The following is a 19,087-nucleotide window of genomic DNA, read 5'->3' on the forward strand; positions in this document are numbered from 1 at the left end:
TCAATAAGAGACTTATCCACATAAGCAAGCAATGTTTATGACAAAAAAATATATACAGACACACAAACGTAAAGCAGACCAGAACACAAGGTGCAGCAATTCTCTCTTCAGAGAAATTGTATTTTCCATTTTGATTGCAGTCAACTCTCAAGTCAAGAAAACACTAAAGCCAACACACAGTATATGCCCATGCAAACAGAGAAGAATGGAAAAATGCAAAGCCCAGTCCAATATGGGATACTGGAATGTGCAATAAACATCACAGCTTTGTTACCCTCTTTGTGAAAGTTGTGATAATAAAGGAAGTCATTTGCAGAAATCCAAAGATTTGGTCAGACCCAACCAATTTCCTTCCAGTATATCTTTTTGAGTCACCCATCATCACAAAGTACTTAGGGGGCAGTTTTCCATTTAACACACCAGTAAGAGTGAGAATGTGATATCTGCTTTGCTCATGGAAATAAACAAGATCTTTTTCTTTTTTCAGTCTTACCGTTATCCAAGGATGAGACAGAGCTTCCTGAATTGTGAGCCGCTTCCTAAAAAACAGCAACACAAAAAAACCCCAAAGACTTGAATGAAAAATACCTGTTACACAAATCCATTGAGCCACACTCCTCTCAGGCTTCCTATGAAGGATTTAGCAAGATAAATCCAGGACAAACCCCCAAATTTCAGGGTTATGTTTTCTCCCAGAGGCAGACCGCTTGTGTGCAGTTTAGTTACTGTTCTAAACTTCAGTATGTAACTGTCCTTCCTCCACACAACTTTAATTCCTACTTCATCAAAATCTGCCTGTACTTTTGTGCACCCTTCCATGAAAAGTAATACAACATTCCTTTGCTTTGTCCATCCAACATGCTTAGAAAATACATTCTTGCTATACACCTTTGATACGACTGTGTCTGAATCCACAGTAATTATACCAGAGGTAATCAACACTAATCATACCAAAGCTGTCTTTTGGAACACAGTATTACAGCAGTGCAGGAGCTGCTGTTTGCTGACAGCAACACTTCTGAGAGGAATACTGCAAACCTAATCAAAGTGTATCAAACCTAATTTCCCTCTGCATTGTAGCAGTTTGGTGAACAGCATGTTAAGAACGCTGAGAATCAAAGACATAAACACAGTGCTGCATAGGCACCATGCACGTGGGACAAACACCAACAGCACTGACTTCTCCTTGGAGCTGCTAGACCTGTGCAAACTCTCATCCAACACCTGCTCTACCCCACACTGAGGCCTGATGATCTGCAGAAATCTTCACTGAACAGCTCCTTCTCTCCCGTAGCTATTTTCTCCCCTAAAGAAGCCATTAGAAAGAACCACAATGGTCTGAGTTTCCTCCAGGACGAAGAAGGTTGCAGGGAAGGAGATGTTACTTTTGTGAACACTTTATTAAAAGCAAGAAAAAAAAAATAAAAAAAACCCCAAAACAACCCAGACTGCGGTTCCTGTAACCTGGGGACAAAGATCTGCATAGCTGTCACACAAACCTGAGATAACTGCCACAGATAGAAAGACTTAGAACAACTCCATAGCAGCACATGCAGTGGTTTTTCTGGCATTGCACCACTGGGGCCACATTCTGGGATGGTATCACCTCCTTGGAAGTAGTTCATAAGAGACTAAAATAGTGGAGTGGTTGTTACCCTGAACTCAAGTTTGTGCACACCTTCAGCTACACCCTCTTGTGCCACTTGACTGAGGTGAGAATTCAGTCCTGAACATGGCATTTAGCTGAGGAGATTTGGTTCCTCCCCTCAAGGTTTCTGGGTGCAGTGATGAACTAGGGGCACAGCAGCATCCTCCTGTCTTGCTCTTGACTGGCAATACACACTGCAAGAAAAGCTTTTCCACTTGTCAAGCCACATTTCACCAGGTTTATTTTAGAGACAAATGGGTCTTTCTGAATATTTGCTTACCGTGTATCTTTCACCAGTAGTTTCTGAATGAAGTCTTTTGCGAGGTCACTAGTATTGCTGAAAAATTCTTCATCAAAATCATAATTCACAGCTGTGATATTGGCAAGTGTTTCTTGTTTAGTTTCTCCAAGGAAAGGTGATGCACCACTAAGCCTAGATAAGCCAGAAAGATGAATCAGTTGGAAAAATAAATAGCAGAAGTCCCCTAAGGAAATTACAGTGGGCATGGAATATACTCTTAGGACATTTGTGGCTCCTGTGTTGTAGCAGCTCTGCCACGTAGGAAAAAGCAGGGCCAGCTTTGGCTCACTACAGCTGTGGTTATGAGCCAGACTTGCACTGGAAGTCTCTAGTGCTTCACTGATGCATGCACACAGAGCGAAATGCACACATTCTCCTCTCCCAAGTGTCCCATTTAAGTAATAGTTAATCAAACTAGAAAAAGTTGCAGCTGAGGAGAGCCTCTATCCCTGGGAACTCACAAAGACTAGCAGGCTGAAGCTTCTATAACTTTCAAACAGACAACGTAGTGTTTCTATGGTTTTTCTACAGGAAGGAAAAGTTCTGTCCCTACTTCTTTTCTCTCTGCAAAGCTGCTGCTTAGTTCCCTGCACAGTGCATTCAACCAGGAGATGTTCCTCAGCTGGAAGCAAAATCCAGTGTATGACCAGAAGCCAGGCACGTGGCTTTGCCCAGGAGCAGGCTCCACGGGACAGGCAAGGCCCTGCTGCTCAGTAAAAGGAATCCACAGGAAAATGGGCTTTGGCTGCAACCAAATCCAACTGTTTCTGAACAACACAAAATTTCATTTTTTCGGCACCCTGCTCCAGCTGCAAGGATACAATGGAAACGGCACCATAATAAAATGCCATTTAACCATCTTGACTTAAGAAAAAGCTTTCCTCCTGCTTTGCTTATCTCTCAGCTGTGACTGTGGACCTCCATCTCTGATGACTCTGCACCTCTGCTCCATAACACTTGTGTCAGAACAGAGTCATCCCAGACCCCTCCTGCCCTGCCTTTCCTCCAGGCTCCTCCTCCCCCAAAACAAAGGGATGCTGACTTGTAAAAATCTGGTTTACAGGAAATGTTATTTATACTAAGGAAATTGATCTCACCCCTTTTTTTATAATCTTCTGGGCTATTATTTTGCTTATCTGTAAGCACAATTTGAAAACATAGATATATCAACAATTCGATAACATAGTTTCAGAGTGCAGCAGGTTCAAAACAGGACTGCAGCAAACTCCAGGGAACTAAAGTGATGTTTTGAATACTAAACCATTTGCTTACATGATATCACTCTCAACAGACTTTTTACCTTGTCTGTATTGCCACCACCAGGTTGACTGTGAATCTTGGAGGGATAAGCAGAAAGTTAGATGACTGACTTTCTGCTTATCTGCTAAAGTTAGGACTCTTTCAGCCCAGACCCCAGCTACCACATATGGTTTTACCCACAGAAAAAACATTCAAGTGCATACACTCCTTTCTCCCCACTCTGCAATCATACAACACCACCAAAGCATCTGACACACAAGAGAGAATGAGTGAGGTCCTCCAGTTGTCTTTATTGCAGTAAATTTCATCCCATAAACCATAGTCAGTCTCAGTTCTTAAGAGGTTTTGCATATTTCCTCTTAAGCCTTGGTTCCATTTCTGCTGGCTACAAGCAGGCACCTCTCCATAGACCATGGGCTTTGCTCCAAAACTGAAGTTTGGAAACCTGCCCTGGTGTGTTGGTTTCTTTTCCCTTTTCCCAAATTCTGCCATGAAGCAGCTGTAATTCCACCTTCTGGCCCTTTGTTGGAAGCCAAAATCAACAGTGCTCTACTCTCTTTTTCTTTTTTTTCTCTTTGGGACTCAGTTTTGAAATCTGTGAAATGGGAGGATTCTCAAATCCTAATATGCAATGCAAATGGCTTTTGTCATATCCTGATTCAGTGCCTGTAAACATATACCAGCAGACCTCAGTAATAAAGGCTTTGCCCTTACAACCCACTGAATCACTCCAGAGTTACTGTACTGAGGACTTGGACACATTCTGACCTCTACACCCAATAACAGCATCTAATTGGTGTGCTAAAGTAGGCAGTATCACAGACACACCCCACTTATTCAGAACACTTCTGAGCAAAAGCTCTACACTTAGGAGGCAATAGGAGCTGAAGGCATGCAAATTTCCAGTCCATATCCTATCACAAAAGCTGATCCCTCCCACCATAAAAAGCATGCTCTTTTCTTCTGATCATTTGCAGCAAGATATTTTTTCTACCTTAATGAGCACGGCAATCATTAGTAGCCAAGCAGGTAAAACAGACCTCAGGATCTGCTCCCCTGCTCTGCCCCAGCACAGACCTCTCAGTGTAACAGGAAGACCTGAGGAGCAGCTGGCTCTGTGCATCACTAATCACATGATAAGTATTCGCAACTCCTAAGTGCTCCTCTCATCAAACAGGAACACCCATTTTACAAATTTCAGTGTCCTGGCAAGTACAGGTGTGTCAGTGCAGACCAGAGTGCTGATAAAAAACAAGGGTCTGGACAGTATTTAAATCCCTTTAACTGAGCTTGGTTTCAACCAAGCTTTTCTTTGCACTGCAGAAAAGAAGGGAATTTGTTGCACAGAATCTGATTCCTCAGACCCTACCTCTCTATTTTACAGGGGTCTATTTACAGGGGTCTTTAGGGGTCTAACCCTTGTGCATAGGCCAAGATTTCTTTTCCACACTGAAAAGATAATCCCTCCCCTTCAAGCCTCTGTACTTGTCCTGACCCCTGAGCTTCATAGTGCAAATCCACCTAATACAAGAGTCCACCTCCTTCAAGTCTGGGAGCAAGTTATTCCTCTAAGGACCACAAGGAACAGCCAAAGACAAGAGTGCAACATTCCCAGTAAACAGTGTTCACTCCCTGCTCTCCAGGAGTCACAGGATTTCAATGGAAGTAGCTAGGATCAAGGATCACTGTCCACTGCTGTAATTCTCATGACAAATGAGAGGAAAAGCAAGGAGTGCTATTCCTCTGGTGCATGCATCCACTGTCATGCAAGCAGTTTCCCAAACTGCCAAGCTCCATCTTAAAACTCTCAATTGCTTGTCCCCAGATGCCCACAGAAATTAATTTCTTTGAGAGCCTGAGCATAATTCCCTCCTTTTATTTATTTATCACCAGTTGACACACTTTTCTTCTAAAGAGAATCTGTATCTGAAAAGTGTTCTGTGATCTATTTTCCCTTTATGCTTCCTGACTATACAGATATCACCAACCAATCTGTGCCTTACTAGCTTTAACAAACCCTTTTTTCCTCCTATAAGTTGAATTCTCAGTTGCCAGGGTCAAATTCTCTGCTCCTCTTTCAGCTTAAATTCACCTTTTTGAAATGGGTGACCTTACTTATGCATAATAATCTAGACTGCTGCCTTTACAAGCAAATAAAAGCTTCCCTGTTTCCACCTGAAATAACGCAACTTGTAAATGGGACTGTTACACTTTCTGTTTCTATGCTCTCACGCTGGTAGTTCAGTCATTCCAGAAGCAATTAATCCTCTTGGCTTTTCCATCCTCTTCAATTTGGAACTGATGGGATCTCATAAAATGCAGAAATGCCCAGTGATGCCAGGGACATTTGTTTTTCTGCTGCTCAGAATGCTCCTCATCTTTCACTCCTTATTTTAAATGGAAAAGGTTGTGGGGATAACCCCTGTCCTTTAGACAAACACCTGCCCACCCCATGTGTGCAGGCCCCTAAATGACTGAAGGGAAGAACTTTTCTGTACTGGTGCTACAGAGCTTTGGGAATATTTCCACAGGAATGAATCTCTTGTACTTACAGTATGTAGGTGATCACTCCTATGCTCCTAAAAAACAAAAGACATTAATTGTCAGGGGTTCTACATGACCAGTGTTTTTCCTAATGTGCAGAATACACAAAAGTCATAGTAGCTGCAATAGAGGCAGGAAAGCCCATTGTGGCTTTAGAAAACTGCTAACATCTCTTACAGAATGGGGTTTTGGGGGAAAAAATAATTTTACATATAACATCAAGTAATGTGAATACTTGAAGTCTTTGTATTCATACTCAGTGGGTACTTACTACAGTGCACACATGAAACACAGAGGAGCAGGAGAAGGGTGTTTGATTTGCGGTGACCTCATTTGCCTGCCTTCCCAGCAGGTGATATTAGTGTGAAGGTCTCCTCTGCATGAAGCACTCTTATAAATAAAGCTGTCACAAGTTCTGCAGGAACGTGTTTCCTTCTCAGAGTGCTCCTCTGCATGGATAGTGGCAAACAGTTAACTTTGGAACTGCCAGGACTCCAGTTTTTAAATGGAATTTTACAGAAATCAAATGTTTATCTTTTAATTTAAAAGAATGTATAAAAATAGAATGAGATAACAAAGACTCATTAACTGTATTTAATTTTGTTTTGAATTTGTTGTGGTGCAACGAATTCTATTAAGAACGAAGTAGGAAGAAGTAATTGTAGAGGAACCAGGGGAAAAAAGTACCAACGCATTATAAAACTCACCACATGTCTGCAGCAAGTCCAAGTGGCTCATAGTTTACGATTTCTGGAGCTGTAAGAAACATTTAATCAAACAGCAGCAACTGAGGTAACAGATTTTTACCAGGCCGGAGTAGCAGACCAAGAATTACCAAGAGGGAGAAAGGGGGAGAGGGAAAAGTTAGTTACAGAATACATTGTTTATAATTTTACAGCCCAAGTAGGAGTTCAAGTTCACAGCTGTTCAGAAGAGATTATGTAGGGTAACTTGGAGCTTAATGCAACTCAAGAAGAAGGGTAAAACAGACATTATACAGTAATTACACTGCAAATTGCAACAAATAAATTATTTCACCTCCAAAGAATGCTGCTGTCTCTAAGCATCAGCTTTTGTTTTGTTTTTTAACTGGTGCCATTACACCAAGTTTGCAAATGCCAGTCAGAAAGAGTCCTTGAGTAAGAGATTGAAATTACTTGCCAGACTACATCGCTATCCATGTCAAACTCTATTATCTTTATAATAAATATTTTCTCATTGGAAAACATCCCCATATAAGACTGCATGCAAGAGAAAAGAGAAAGGGTGAAATTAATTGAAAACAAAAGACCTGTGACAGATGTTTTTACCAGAATATTAATTACAATTCTCTACTCAGCCCCCCCAAAAAACCCAAAATAGAAACTAGGAGAAAGGAGTGAGATTAACCTAAAATCCAAGCGAGACAGATCAGAATTATGACCACTGAGGAAGAAAAAGAGAATCACACAGAAAAATGTAAGGGGAGATGAGGATACTCAACAGGTGTGCAGTGTGAGGTAGTTTTATTTACAAAGCAATGACAGAGACAGCCATGTAATTGTGTACTCATGTACGACAATGCAGTGATCTACTTATCACAGGCAACAAGTAAAAATATTATATCCTGAATTTACATCTCTAAATATATACTTGGCAGCAGCCTACTCTCACAGGAGTAGCGCATCTGGTTTACAGAAAGTACCTTTGCCTATTCCAGAAAAATAATGCAAACCTCTAGATTTAAGTGCCCTTGACAGAAATGAGATTGCAATGACTTCTATCCCTCAGTTGTTAACTTTGACAAGGTATCTTGACGTCTTTTGGAATTTGCAATAAAAGACAAAGGAACATGTCACTCACCTACGAATTCCGGAGTTCCAAATATGTTTTTAAATTCAACTCCATCTTCTATTTTGTGAGCCAGGCCAAAGTCAATGAGTTTGATGTGTGGAATAGGGATATTCTTGTCTAGAAGCATAATGTTTTCAGGCTAACATTAACAAAAGACAGATCCATATTATTAAAATATTAATATCTTGGAAAGTAACAGAGTTTTCAAGTGCTTTTTTTTTCCTTTGCATATACATCACCATAGAACAAGAAACACATACCTGTGCTTAACCATTTACAGTTCTTTTGACAGAGGTAGCAGGCAGCTGAAGCAGTTCAAGTGCTGGCAGACAAAATGCTACTGCCCAGCCATGAGTGATGGCTGCGCAGCACAATAGTTTTGCTGACAGCCATTCTACTGATCTCTTCTTGGAATTTATACCTCACAATATTTGCCCACTTGACTCTATACTGTGTTGTAAGCCAATGGAAGATGTTTTGTTAAATGCTGAACCTATTCAGGGAAGGAAAAACTAACTTCTCTATGAGACTAAATTCACACCTGCAAGAAGGCCAGGAAAGTTGCAGGATTTACTAGCTGAACAGTCCAGAAAATGCAGAGTTAGGATCAAAGGTCCTAGATCATATGTGATAGCAAGCTATTAAAAGAACATGTGGTGTTCTTCACAGCATTGTAAGAAAAAGCTGAAGCTTCAACTGTGAAATCAAAAGTAACACATTTAACCACAGACTTTACTTTTTTACCAGATACAACATATTTTGTAAAGTTCCTTCTTCGACTAGATTTCTCAGCCTTAGCTACTCCCTACCATTCACAGGTTTCAGAGTAAACTATGGATTCAGTTTATCTCCCATGATGAGCTTCAATGCATTAATCTGTCACAAGTTAATCATAAGTTCAAGGGTAACAGTGAGGGAGTCTGATTCCCTGCTGGCAGCTGCCTGGCCTTTCCACAGCAGAATCTGATGTGGAAGCTGCTCCCACTAACACACACTGTCAGTCAGAGCTGCACTGGAAACAGAGCACATGAATAATTTATTCTCACAGTCATTGGACCAAGCATGTTTTAGCCTCAGGGTAACAAGCCTGGTTTCCTTCCATGGATCTAGAGCATATATGTTCACCACAGACACATAATGCAAGCTTCTTTAGAACAAACAGAACAGACTGAAACGGCAAAAAGTCACTGTCACTACCTCTTGGAGTACTATTTTATTCCTCAGGTGCTATAAACCATTGTAGCTCCACTGCAGCCAATGGAGCCCTGTCAAGTGATGAGATAATGATGAACCATCCTCTGTCTAATCAGATCACCGCTTAAAAATACATGTCTAATTTAACACTTGCTAAACTCCACACCCAGATCTTTAAAACACAGGAGAATTATTAAGTGAGTATATATTAGGTCATTTGATAGTCACTATCAGTTAAATGATTCTTTACTTATGCTTTCTGATTTCTGTCTTGCAATTCTCACAGTATCTTCATTGGCCACTTGACATTACTGGTTTCAAAATTAGCAGCTACAGATCAGCCAAAGCCTAAATCAACATCTTTACCTTTAGATCAAAGTGAGCAATTTTCTTAGAGTGAAGGTAATTCACACCATCCAAAATCTGCTTGATGAACCTGGTTGCTTCCTCTTCACTCAAAGACTCCTTCTGTGCCAGGAAGTCAAAGAGTTCTCCTCCAGAAACCCTGCAAAACACACCAAAAATATCCTGTTGTCTCCTGCACTGTAACCCATAAAGCAAGTGTAAGCACAGAAAACTAGAGCAGCGAAGAACCTCAATACAGTCAGAAAAAGTCTACTTGTGCAGAGAATCACGAGTTTTGTGTTCTGGTCCCAGGTGTGCCCAGACTTCCCTCTGGCTTCAGCTCTCCTCCCTGTCAGTTAAGGACTGGCTTTTCCATTGACGCTACAAGGATCACAAGGGACCAGAACTAGAGTTACATCGTTTGCTGAATTCCCAGACAGGTACCTATTTCAAAAGGTCAACTTAACCACTTAACATGCTATTTTTCAACATTTTTCATTTTGTATGAACAAGTTTTAAGAGTCAACAACTGCTGAAGAATTACTTTTCTAGGCGGCTGCCATCAGAACCTGAGGTAGTAAAATGTGCCAAAAGAATCTCTTTTCTTTCCAGAACAGCCATTACCCGGATCTACTACAGATTCTTGCCTGACAGGAAAGAGTAACTAACTAATTAACAGGAAAGGATTTCTTTGGTGCTGAATTTTCTAAGAAGAAAGGCTGGAAGGTACCCAAACTAGTTTTCCCAAATCAAGGAAGTGCTCTTAGTTACTATGAATGTTCACATCAAAACTGAAATCCATTGAACCCTTATTAGTATAAAAGACTTATTTTCATTTCTGTGCCTTCTACTGAGAGTTTCAGTGCTATTTTTATGTTTATCTGAAACAAGATGACCTAAATATTGAATTAGACATTGTTTGCAGCTATTATTCATGATCATGTTTACATTTATTTTTGCCAGTTCACACTACCATTAAAATTATTGATTTATTGTTATTCAGATTCACTTTTGGGGGCACCCACAAAACAATTTTTATTCTTGGGTGCTGGAGCACCACCACCTGCACTCAGACTCCTGTGACAAACCAGCACAGAAATCTGTAAGGAACCCCTGGTAGTGTCTTGGTGAAATCGGTGTACATTGAGCAGGCCAGTCCCACTTATTGAATGATTTCTATTCAGAGTGCACTTAAGTAATCACCTCTGGCAGACTGTTGGGGGTTGGTTTCTTTCCCTTTTCCCTCTGTGGAATTTTCACCATTGTCATGCTAAGATACCTGTTGACTGGGCCCTGGTGACAAGGGGGAGGGGACGGGAGGGAAGAGGGAAACCCCGCAAGATTCAAACAGCCAGAAGAGGAAGAGGAAGGCTGGGCCTCGGCCCATTTCCCCCGCGGAGTTCGGACGAGAAGGACGATCGCCGTCTGTGTCCCATCCCAGCGTCGGGAAACCACCATCGGACCCTGCCCGGCTGTCTTCTCACTGTAACCTGCCACCATCCAGCACTCTGCTGAGCACCAGGACCCACACCGTGAGCGGAGAGCTCTCTCTCCATCTCTCTCTCCCCTGGGACAGCTCTGCCATCACCCCCAGCCCTCCTGCGGCTCTGCGGGACCCGCCCGCCCCCAGCACCGGGAACTGCAGCTCAGGGAAAAGGTGCCTGCAGCCAGAAAGGGACTGGGACTGAGTCACTGTTCTGTTTGTGGGTAATTTCATAGGTGTTGTTGTTCTTGTTTGTCCTGTTAGATACACTAGTAAAGAACTGTTATTCCTACCCCCATATCTTTGCCTGAGAGCTCTCTTAATTCCAAAATTATAATACTCGGAAGAATCACTTTTTTTTTCAGTCCAAGGGGAAGCTTCTGCTTTCCTTGGCAAACACCTGTCTTTCAAACCAGGACACAGACACTCCATCCGGCCATCAAGAAGCCAGCTGGGCTGGCATATGCTCTTGTACTTTTCTGGAATGTAACCATGTAGCCACACTGCTCTCACTTCCTCTTTTACCCTGCAAAATCTCCTTGGTAATTGTTCCTTAAGCTGGGCTCTCTGATCTCCCTGAGGCCAGGTGACAGCCCAGCCCTGGTCCTGCAACAGCAGCTTTCACTTCACTAGAGCTCCAGGCTGACCTGCTCTGCTTATGGTGCTCCAGGATTCCTTCCAGCTTGGATGAGGCTGGCAACTCCCTCCAGAGCAACCTCCTCTGCTACACAGGCAGTGTCAGAAGATAGTTCAGCTCTCCAGACTGCAGCTACTTAATTCTCATTCTCTCTTGCTGCCTCTCACAGTGGGCATTTAAACCAGCTGGGTCAGTTTCTCAGGGCACGCCAGGGAGTTTTTCCCAATGGTAATCCCACCAACATCATGGGCAACCAACTGTGCCCAAGGCATGACTGAAGAAACTGCAGCCTGCAAGAACAAGGAACACAGGATATATTCTTGAGAGCTCCTTGATGTGTTTTCCCACTTCTCTTTAGGTCACATTAACCTTGAATGAGGTTAGGCAGGGGGCTTTTCAAGCTACAGAATACAACATAAAAATAAAGGAAGCAAAAAAAAAGATTCAGAGAGCTTGAAGGCCCTTTGTTACTCTGTCAACAAAAGACTCCCTTCCATAATAAACACATGAGGGTTTCATCTTCTGAAGAACAGAGATGGGTATACATTAAAAATACTATATTAATCTCCAGTCTCTTGATGTAGAGCCTAATGCATTAGCCTGAGCTGTAGAGGTCTTAAAAGAGTAATCGAAAGGAAAATTCAGTAGAATAGATGTGATGATTTCTTATTTAAAAAGACCCAGGCTTTAAAACCAGGCTTCAGTAAACTGTACCTAGAGAGTGGTAAGCATTTTATTACAAGATCATTCTTATCCAAGTTCTACACCTGAATTCAGAGAAACCCTCAAACAGAAGAGATTTAGCAATCCCAAAATCTAGCCATTACAGAATCCCAGGAAAAAAAAAAAAAAAAAAAGAACCAAAACTCCTCAAGCACTACTTCCTTTGCAGTAAAACACTCATAACTGCATCAAGTTACATTTGAATGTCCAGGGAGGTTTGTTTTCTGAATCAGCACCTGCAAATGCTCATTTCTCAACTGTTACTCAACTGTTAGAATTCCTTCCTCTGTTCCAACTCTTTCCCTTCTACCATGTCATCTAATAACATGGCAAGGAAGTAAGCAAATTATATCTTTACTTTTCCTTTGAAGTCCAATAAAAGACAAACAACAACGCTGCCTTAATTCTTGGACAGAGTTGTTTGGTGTACACAGCCCTGATACTTATGTGCAGAGGAGACAATGGCTTATCAATCCAACCTGCCTCCAGGCAGCCTCTGCTGGGCAAAGCAGGTTGCAGGCAGGGCCCAGGACACAGGGAACAACAGAGAGTAAGTCCCAGGACAACATGCAGAAGGAAAGAGAAGCCGTGTACCCGCCAAACTGCACTGCACAGCAATGGACCTGGCACTGCTCTGGAACGGCAGAACCAGCACCTGAGGACCTGACCCCTCTGGAAAAAGGAGATGCCTTTACCCGCACTGTGAGTATGGGAGCGGGTCAACATTTCAGACAAATCCTCTTGTAAACAGCAGGGCACCTTCTTCAATTACCCAGCAATACTTGGGGCCACTCTTTTGAAGCTGAAGATCACTACCATAAGATTGGTTGGCCAGGTGCTGTAACACTTACTATAATAAACAGCAGGGAATATGAGACTCCGAGAGCAGGGTGTCAGAGAGAAGAGGTTACCTATTTACAGAGAGAATTTAATTATCTTTATTAGCAATTATCATCATCTTCAATTTGCATACAGCAGCTGAATGCAGAGGCCTTAATCAGGTCAAAATTCTATTGCATGCAGACTTTTATAAACTGCAATATGTAACAGCCTGCTGAAAGGATGCACCAAATGTGTCAGGCCACATAAGGACAGGAAAAAGCAGGTAATGAAGGTAATGAAACAGGAGGCTGCTTTAGCTCAAAGAAATCACCAATAAGAAAGAGCCAGCTCCTGCCCCATCTTCCAGAGCTTGGCTTCGGACACCAGCATTTGGCTGTAGACACACTCTTCAAAGTTAACAGATGCCCATCATGACTCACATGCCATCTTCCAGTAGTCACACTAATCTCCAGGAATGCTCCCTGGCCTAAATGCTGGCTTGTCCTAGAGAGCTCCCTCAAGGATAAAAGCCTCATTGCCTGGATTCCATACACAAGGTCCAGGCTGGTGTCCTAGGGAATGTATGGTCTACCTAACTTCAGCCATGGTGACTGTATTTCCTGCTCCATACATACTGGAAAACTGCATTATTTTGCATGTAGGGGTGAAGGAGGTCCACTTGTCAGCAGGACCTAAATGGTAGTGGTTTGTCCCCTCATACAGTGGCACAAGAGTAAACAGATTTTCTTCATTCCCATCCTGCTGCTGTTCATCCTCAACAGTCAATGTTTAGGGATTAAAAAGCCCTCTTCCCTTGCCCTCCTTCCCTTTACTCCTCCAGCTGATGTAAATGAGGACAATATGGGAGTAGTGAGAATGGCTGCAAATTTTGGAAAAGGCTTGATTGCCCTCACACGTATTGAAAGAGATGAAAGCAGCAATTAAAATGAAACAAGCATTCAGTGGCCACTTGTACTTCCTCCAGGGTTCATATCAGGGCAGCCCTAGGCAAAGATCAGGTAATCCATCCCTTAGTAAACTGTTTTCAAGTTGACAAGACTCCCTGGCTCAGTATCAAATGACCTCAGCTGATGTTCAGGTGCACCTGTATCCCCAGGATGAGCTGGGGAACCACCGACCTCCCTCAGTGCTCCTGACAAGATCTATGAAGACTGAGAACATAAAAGCAGCTCCATTTCTCAGTGGCCTGTGCTCCAGTAGCCCCTGCAGCGCTCTCTGGTTCCTGCTCAACCCAGGCAGCCCTGCGGGGAAGAAAGGCCCTTACTCACAGTTCCAGAATGAGGACCACATCAGTCTTGTTCTCGTAGATGTCGTGCAGCTGGACGATGTTGCTGTGCAGGATCTGCTGCAGGATGGTGATCTCACGCTCGATCTCATCCCGGCTCACCCCGCGCCGGCTGGCCCGGCTCTGCCGCTTCTTGATGAACTTGGCAGCATACTCCACCCCCGTGCTTTTCTCTCGACACCTCTTCACTATGGCAAACTGGCCACTGCAAAGACAGGGAGGCAATACAAATGATCTTCAGGCTTTTATATGACAGCTTCCCAAATAAGCCAGCCTTATCCAAAACCTGATATTGCAAGCCCTGAGCAGCACTGCTGAGCCCTGCTGAGTTTATTCTTGATGCAAGACTGAGGACTGTCAGCACTCTGCAGTCTAAGGCAGTAGAGCATAACACGGCAACCTCCTACTGTGACTGAAATTTAGCAAAACCAAACTGACTAAACTGACAGGAGTTAAAACCTCTAAAAAACAGCTCATGTTCAAATGAGTAAGATCTGCCTCAAAAGGTCCAAGTTACCACTACTTCACTTAGTAAAGTTTAAGACATTCAAGTCTGCAACAAACCACTGTGTGTTCTGAAAGAACACATACAAACACACACACACACACACACACACACACACACACACACACACTCTAAAATATTTGTCTTAAGAATAGTCCCTAGAGAAGAACTCAAAGGAATGATAACTCTTTGGAAATGCAAAACTGGCATCCAGTAACCAATTTTCAAATTTAAAAAAATAATTTGTTTATTCATATATATGCATTCACTTGATATCTTGGCTGTAAATATAACTAGAGTAAATGCAGGTTTCTCACTGCACCTCAAGGACAGAATTTCCCACTGTACTAAATAGAACAGTGGCTGCATTAATGTTAAAAGGCATGTACTCGCAAATTGATAACAAAATTTTCCTCACTGTGGCGCCTAATGTAGTCCAACTGCAAAATTCCTGCCTTATCTCCTAGGAACTGGCAGATCTCCAGTCCCAGAATACACACTTAGCATCAGACACTTCCTTATTCAGGACATGATATTCAGACTTGGAAGGAAAATAATCATCTTACAGGTAAACTTAACCTTTAGCTAGTGTGATTTTAGCAGACAGGATCTCTTTATAAGAATCACAGACAAACTCATTAAGTGCACCCCCCCATGACTACACAGTGTAAGCACTGAGCTGTGGTTGTTTTCAATATTATTATATCATTCACTGGCTTGGTACATGAGAAATGCAAGTATAGTTGGTATTTAAATTATGCAGCACACACAGCAATTATATTCAGCACCTCATTAGATGCTGTACTTAGTGCTTCATCAACACAGACATCTGATTGAAGCCTCTTTTAAACATACAAAGGTGAAGAAATTAAAAATTAAGGCTGTCAGTTTGGTGCTCAATTGCTCTCAAAGGCTCTCACCCTATGGCAGAGGCAGCATCTCATTTCAGAGTTCAAACAAATGCCAGCCAGCCTGACATGCTTCTTCTAGGCTTCCATTTCCATACATATCCTAAAGCCTTCTCAGGAGGCAGGAACAAATGGGGCAAGTGTATGTATCCCTTTAGGAATAACAAATGGAATAGAGACTGTGGCCATTTGTCATGTGCTTTCATTGATTCATATTTCTCCTGCTTTTATCATTACCTCCAAACTCTAGAGAAATCCCCACTACAAGATCCCCAAATTTGCCTTAAACATTCTACTAAATGAGTTTTTGTAATGCTGAGAGTTGTTTGTGTAAAACATCATGGGTTTCATGTTTTTCTTGTTTGTTTGATTATATTTTGCAAGACATGCCTCTTGCTTGGTTCAGACTTTCTGAAGAAACATGGTATTAATTCTGCTGTGCTTGTTTCCTTGAATCCTCTCTAGGATTCAAAATTTTGACAAATTTTGTCAAAGTTCAGGAGAAAATATTTTTTTATGAGTGCTGATTATGGGAATGAACACAGTCACTTTTGCATTTAGAAATTCCAGTGATACTGTGGATTCTGTACATTTCTGTTTATGCAAAAGCTTACAAGAGTAATAATGACACAGCATAGGAATTCCTGTCTCCTCCTTTGACATAAATAATTGTCCCAGACCATAATTATAACAGTACCTTATCTTAGACTTGAAACAAAATCTCACAGCTCAGATATCCAAATTTCAGCCAAAAGACCTTGCCAGAATTCAGGGGTGTTAGTACAGAACTGAAATGAAGATGACTTGAATCATGAACAGAAGCATTTACGACACACACAGGACAAGCTCAGAGGCTGATACTTCTGGATAGAGCCTACTTGGACCTCAATAAAGCCTTAGGCACTGTCCCCCACAGCACTGCCCTGAAGAAACTGCCTGTGCATGGCTTTGACATTGGGCTTTGTAATCTTTTCCAAACTTAATGACACTACGATTCCCAGCTTCTAAAATGTTTTTTTTTTCCAAGAAGTTAGATTTTTTCCTCTCCAGAAATATTTTGGACAGCTTGCAACAGCTTTGTCACACTGAGAATCCTCAATTGTGGAAACAGCTCACAAGTATGAAAAATAGCAGCTGCATCGTGTCAGCTATAATAATGTTAGATACAAGCATCAAATCTGTCCATCAGTAATGATGGGATTTATCCCAGCAATGGAGACAACCCATCATTTGCATTGCTGCTATCATGTGGGAGGTTTGTCACTGAATAAGAACAGAGACAGCATTATTGGGTGGTTTTGGAGTCTATTTTCAGAAGCATGCTTTAGAATAGCACAAGTTCAGCTCATTCAATCATCATGGAATTCAGGAGAGGATGTGGAAAGGATGTGGGAAGAGAGAAGCTGGACAATCCAGAATAGCAGCACAGTTTTTTGCTCTTTGTCCAAGTTTCCTTTTAATACTGGCTCTGGAGGGTAATGCTCTGGGGCAGAATGTCACCTGAAAGCGAGAGCAGTGCAGCTGCCAGTCTGGAATGCACCAGTGGCCAGCAGTGCTACTGCTCCACAGCTTTAGAATAAAGACACCCTTAAGCAACTGCTTGCATGGGTATAGGTTTATTCCAGCCTTCCTCTGATGTTCCTGAAACACTGCCTGGCTCTTCTCAAAACACTGAAAATATGTAAACAAAGTGCTGAGATGACAGTACAGGTTACCTGACTCCAATCAGGCTTCCTGAGGCTGGAGGGGGGAAAAGTCAGGAAACTGATCCTGTCATTTGAGAAGAGCAAACCATTTCTTCTCCAAATACCAAACATATGTTCCTTTTCTGCATGCTGAGTCTATTTCTTTATGTCCTGTTCATATTCAACTTCATTTCACTCATTAAAGAATTCTAAAATATATGATGATGATGATGATTTAGTTGTTAAAACCTGAAATTCCCATTAAAGACATGATATATATGAACATGCTGACAGATACACTTTAGACTGAAATATGTTTTCAACAAGTTCTTTGAGAAGTAAATGAACCTGGCAAAGGACTGTGCTCTGGCACTTTACCAGTCAAGAGGTGACACAACTCCCCATGAGAGCCAGGACACTTTATTCAGGAACAGATTTGCAAAGGAATTTAAGGCAGCCTCCCACTGACTTTAACAGCAATTAGGTTCCTACACACTTGATGAAAAGTAACACTTTGCTTCTTCTGTACCTAATTTCTGCAGTCTGTAAAATGCAGGTACTGCTACTGGAAAATGAAATAGCATTATATGGGGTAAGGATACAAATTAATTTCATGTCTCTAGGTATCACTAGAAGTGCAATTATAATCATTCATATTTTATTCACTAGGTGTTCCTGCACATGAATTCATGACCCAAAAGAAGGCTAAAATAAAACCTAATAGCACCTACACCAGTTTTAAACTGCTTAAATTCACAGGCAGTACTGTGAATGCATGTTAGTTTAAAAATACTAAAAATATATTATGAAATCATGGTGTGTACATGCATGAGTTAATAGACATAAACATAAACACAACAACAGTGTTTAACCAACCTGAACACAGGGCTGCTCTACATTTGAGGCTGGTGTGTTTAGTTCAGCAGAGAGGGTAATTCATTCTCAGTTATTATGAGAATTGTTATTATGTCAACAGCTTTGTTCATCATGCCTTTATGCCACTATTAAACTTGGATTAGTTTTAACTGGTCATCTCAATTGTAGACAGTCTGCATCTTATTGCTTTTTCATTTCTATTTATTTTTCTTGGGAAAAAGATACTAATAATTTTATCCATTTATGGTTGAATCTTTTGCTAATTTTCAAAGCAAAGCCCTGGAGAATTATTGCTGAATTCAAGGAAAACATATTTTTCAGCCTTTTTTTTCCCAAAGCAATTAGAGCAATCGCTCAACCATAGTTTTATTGAGCTAAACAGCCTCTTTCCTCTTTGCTTATGCTTCAGAGATGACTTCTGCTATTTGTAACTCTTACCAGCAGAAAGAACAGCAGTCTCCTTGGGACAACACTGAGAATCAATTTTTATGTTTTCAGTTCATTTCTGAAACACAGATCAACCAAAGACCATGCAAGGTTCACAAAATACATGCATAAAAGCACTTTACTGGAGGGCTTTTGCAGGAATTCTGTAGTCATAAGTATAAGGATGTATAAGCCTTCTGTAAATGACAACAATTTGTAGTACAGTTTTTTTTAAATAGACTTTTTGTTTTAGACTAAACCAGGATTTTGGTACTGCATAAATTTAACCTAAGCAATAAATAAATAGGAAGTCAAATAGTACAGCATTTATAAAGAAATTAGAGTAGGATATCTGAAAGGGCAAATCAGCAATTCTAAGGCAAGGTCTCTGAAGGGAAAGTATCTCATTGCTTCTGTAAGGCTTTATGGAATAAAACTAAAAAAAAAACAAAAAAACCCCTTCTTTTAAATACTCTGATGGCACCTCTTGTAACTTCATAAAGAATTTTAAAAATAAAATTGTCACAAATGTCACTATACTTCTGTTTAAGCTTCAGACTTTAAGCTTCAGACAAAACTGACTTTTGGTTT

The 19,087-nt window shown here is 41.4% G+C and overlaps 1 protein-coding gene across 1 annotated transcript in view; it reads right to left on the bottom strand.

Annotated features, from left to right (window-relative positions):
- DAPK2 (death associated protein kinase 2) overlaps nt 1-19,087 on the bottom strand; it is a 38,491-nt gene that overhangs the window by 5,819 nt on the left and 13,585 nt on the right. The window contains exons 3-9 of the mRNA XM_062501176.1: nt 14,080-14,301; nt 9,147-9,285; nt 7,596-7,725; nt 6,461-6,509; nt 5,762-5,788; nt 1,929-2,081; nt 494-539 (exon numbers count right to left, since the gene is read on the bottom strand). Coding sequence (XP_062357160.1) covers nt 494-539; nt 1,929-2,081; nt 5,762-5,788; nt 6,461-6,509; nt 7,596-7,725; nt 9,147-9,285; nt 14,080-14,301 — 766 coding nt within the window. The remainder of the gene's footprint in view (nt 1-493; nt 540-1,928; nt 2,082-5,761; nt 5,789-6,460; nt 6,510-7,595; nt 7,726-9,146; nt 9,286-14,079; nt 14,302-19,087) is intronic.

Source organism: Cinclus cinclus, chromosome 13 (assembly GCF_963662255.1).
Source record: "Cinclus cinclus chromosome 13, bCinCin1.1, whole genome shotgun sequence".
NCBI lineage: Eukaryota > Metazoa > Chordata > Aves > Passeriformes > Cinclidae > Cinclus > Cinclus cinclus.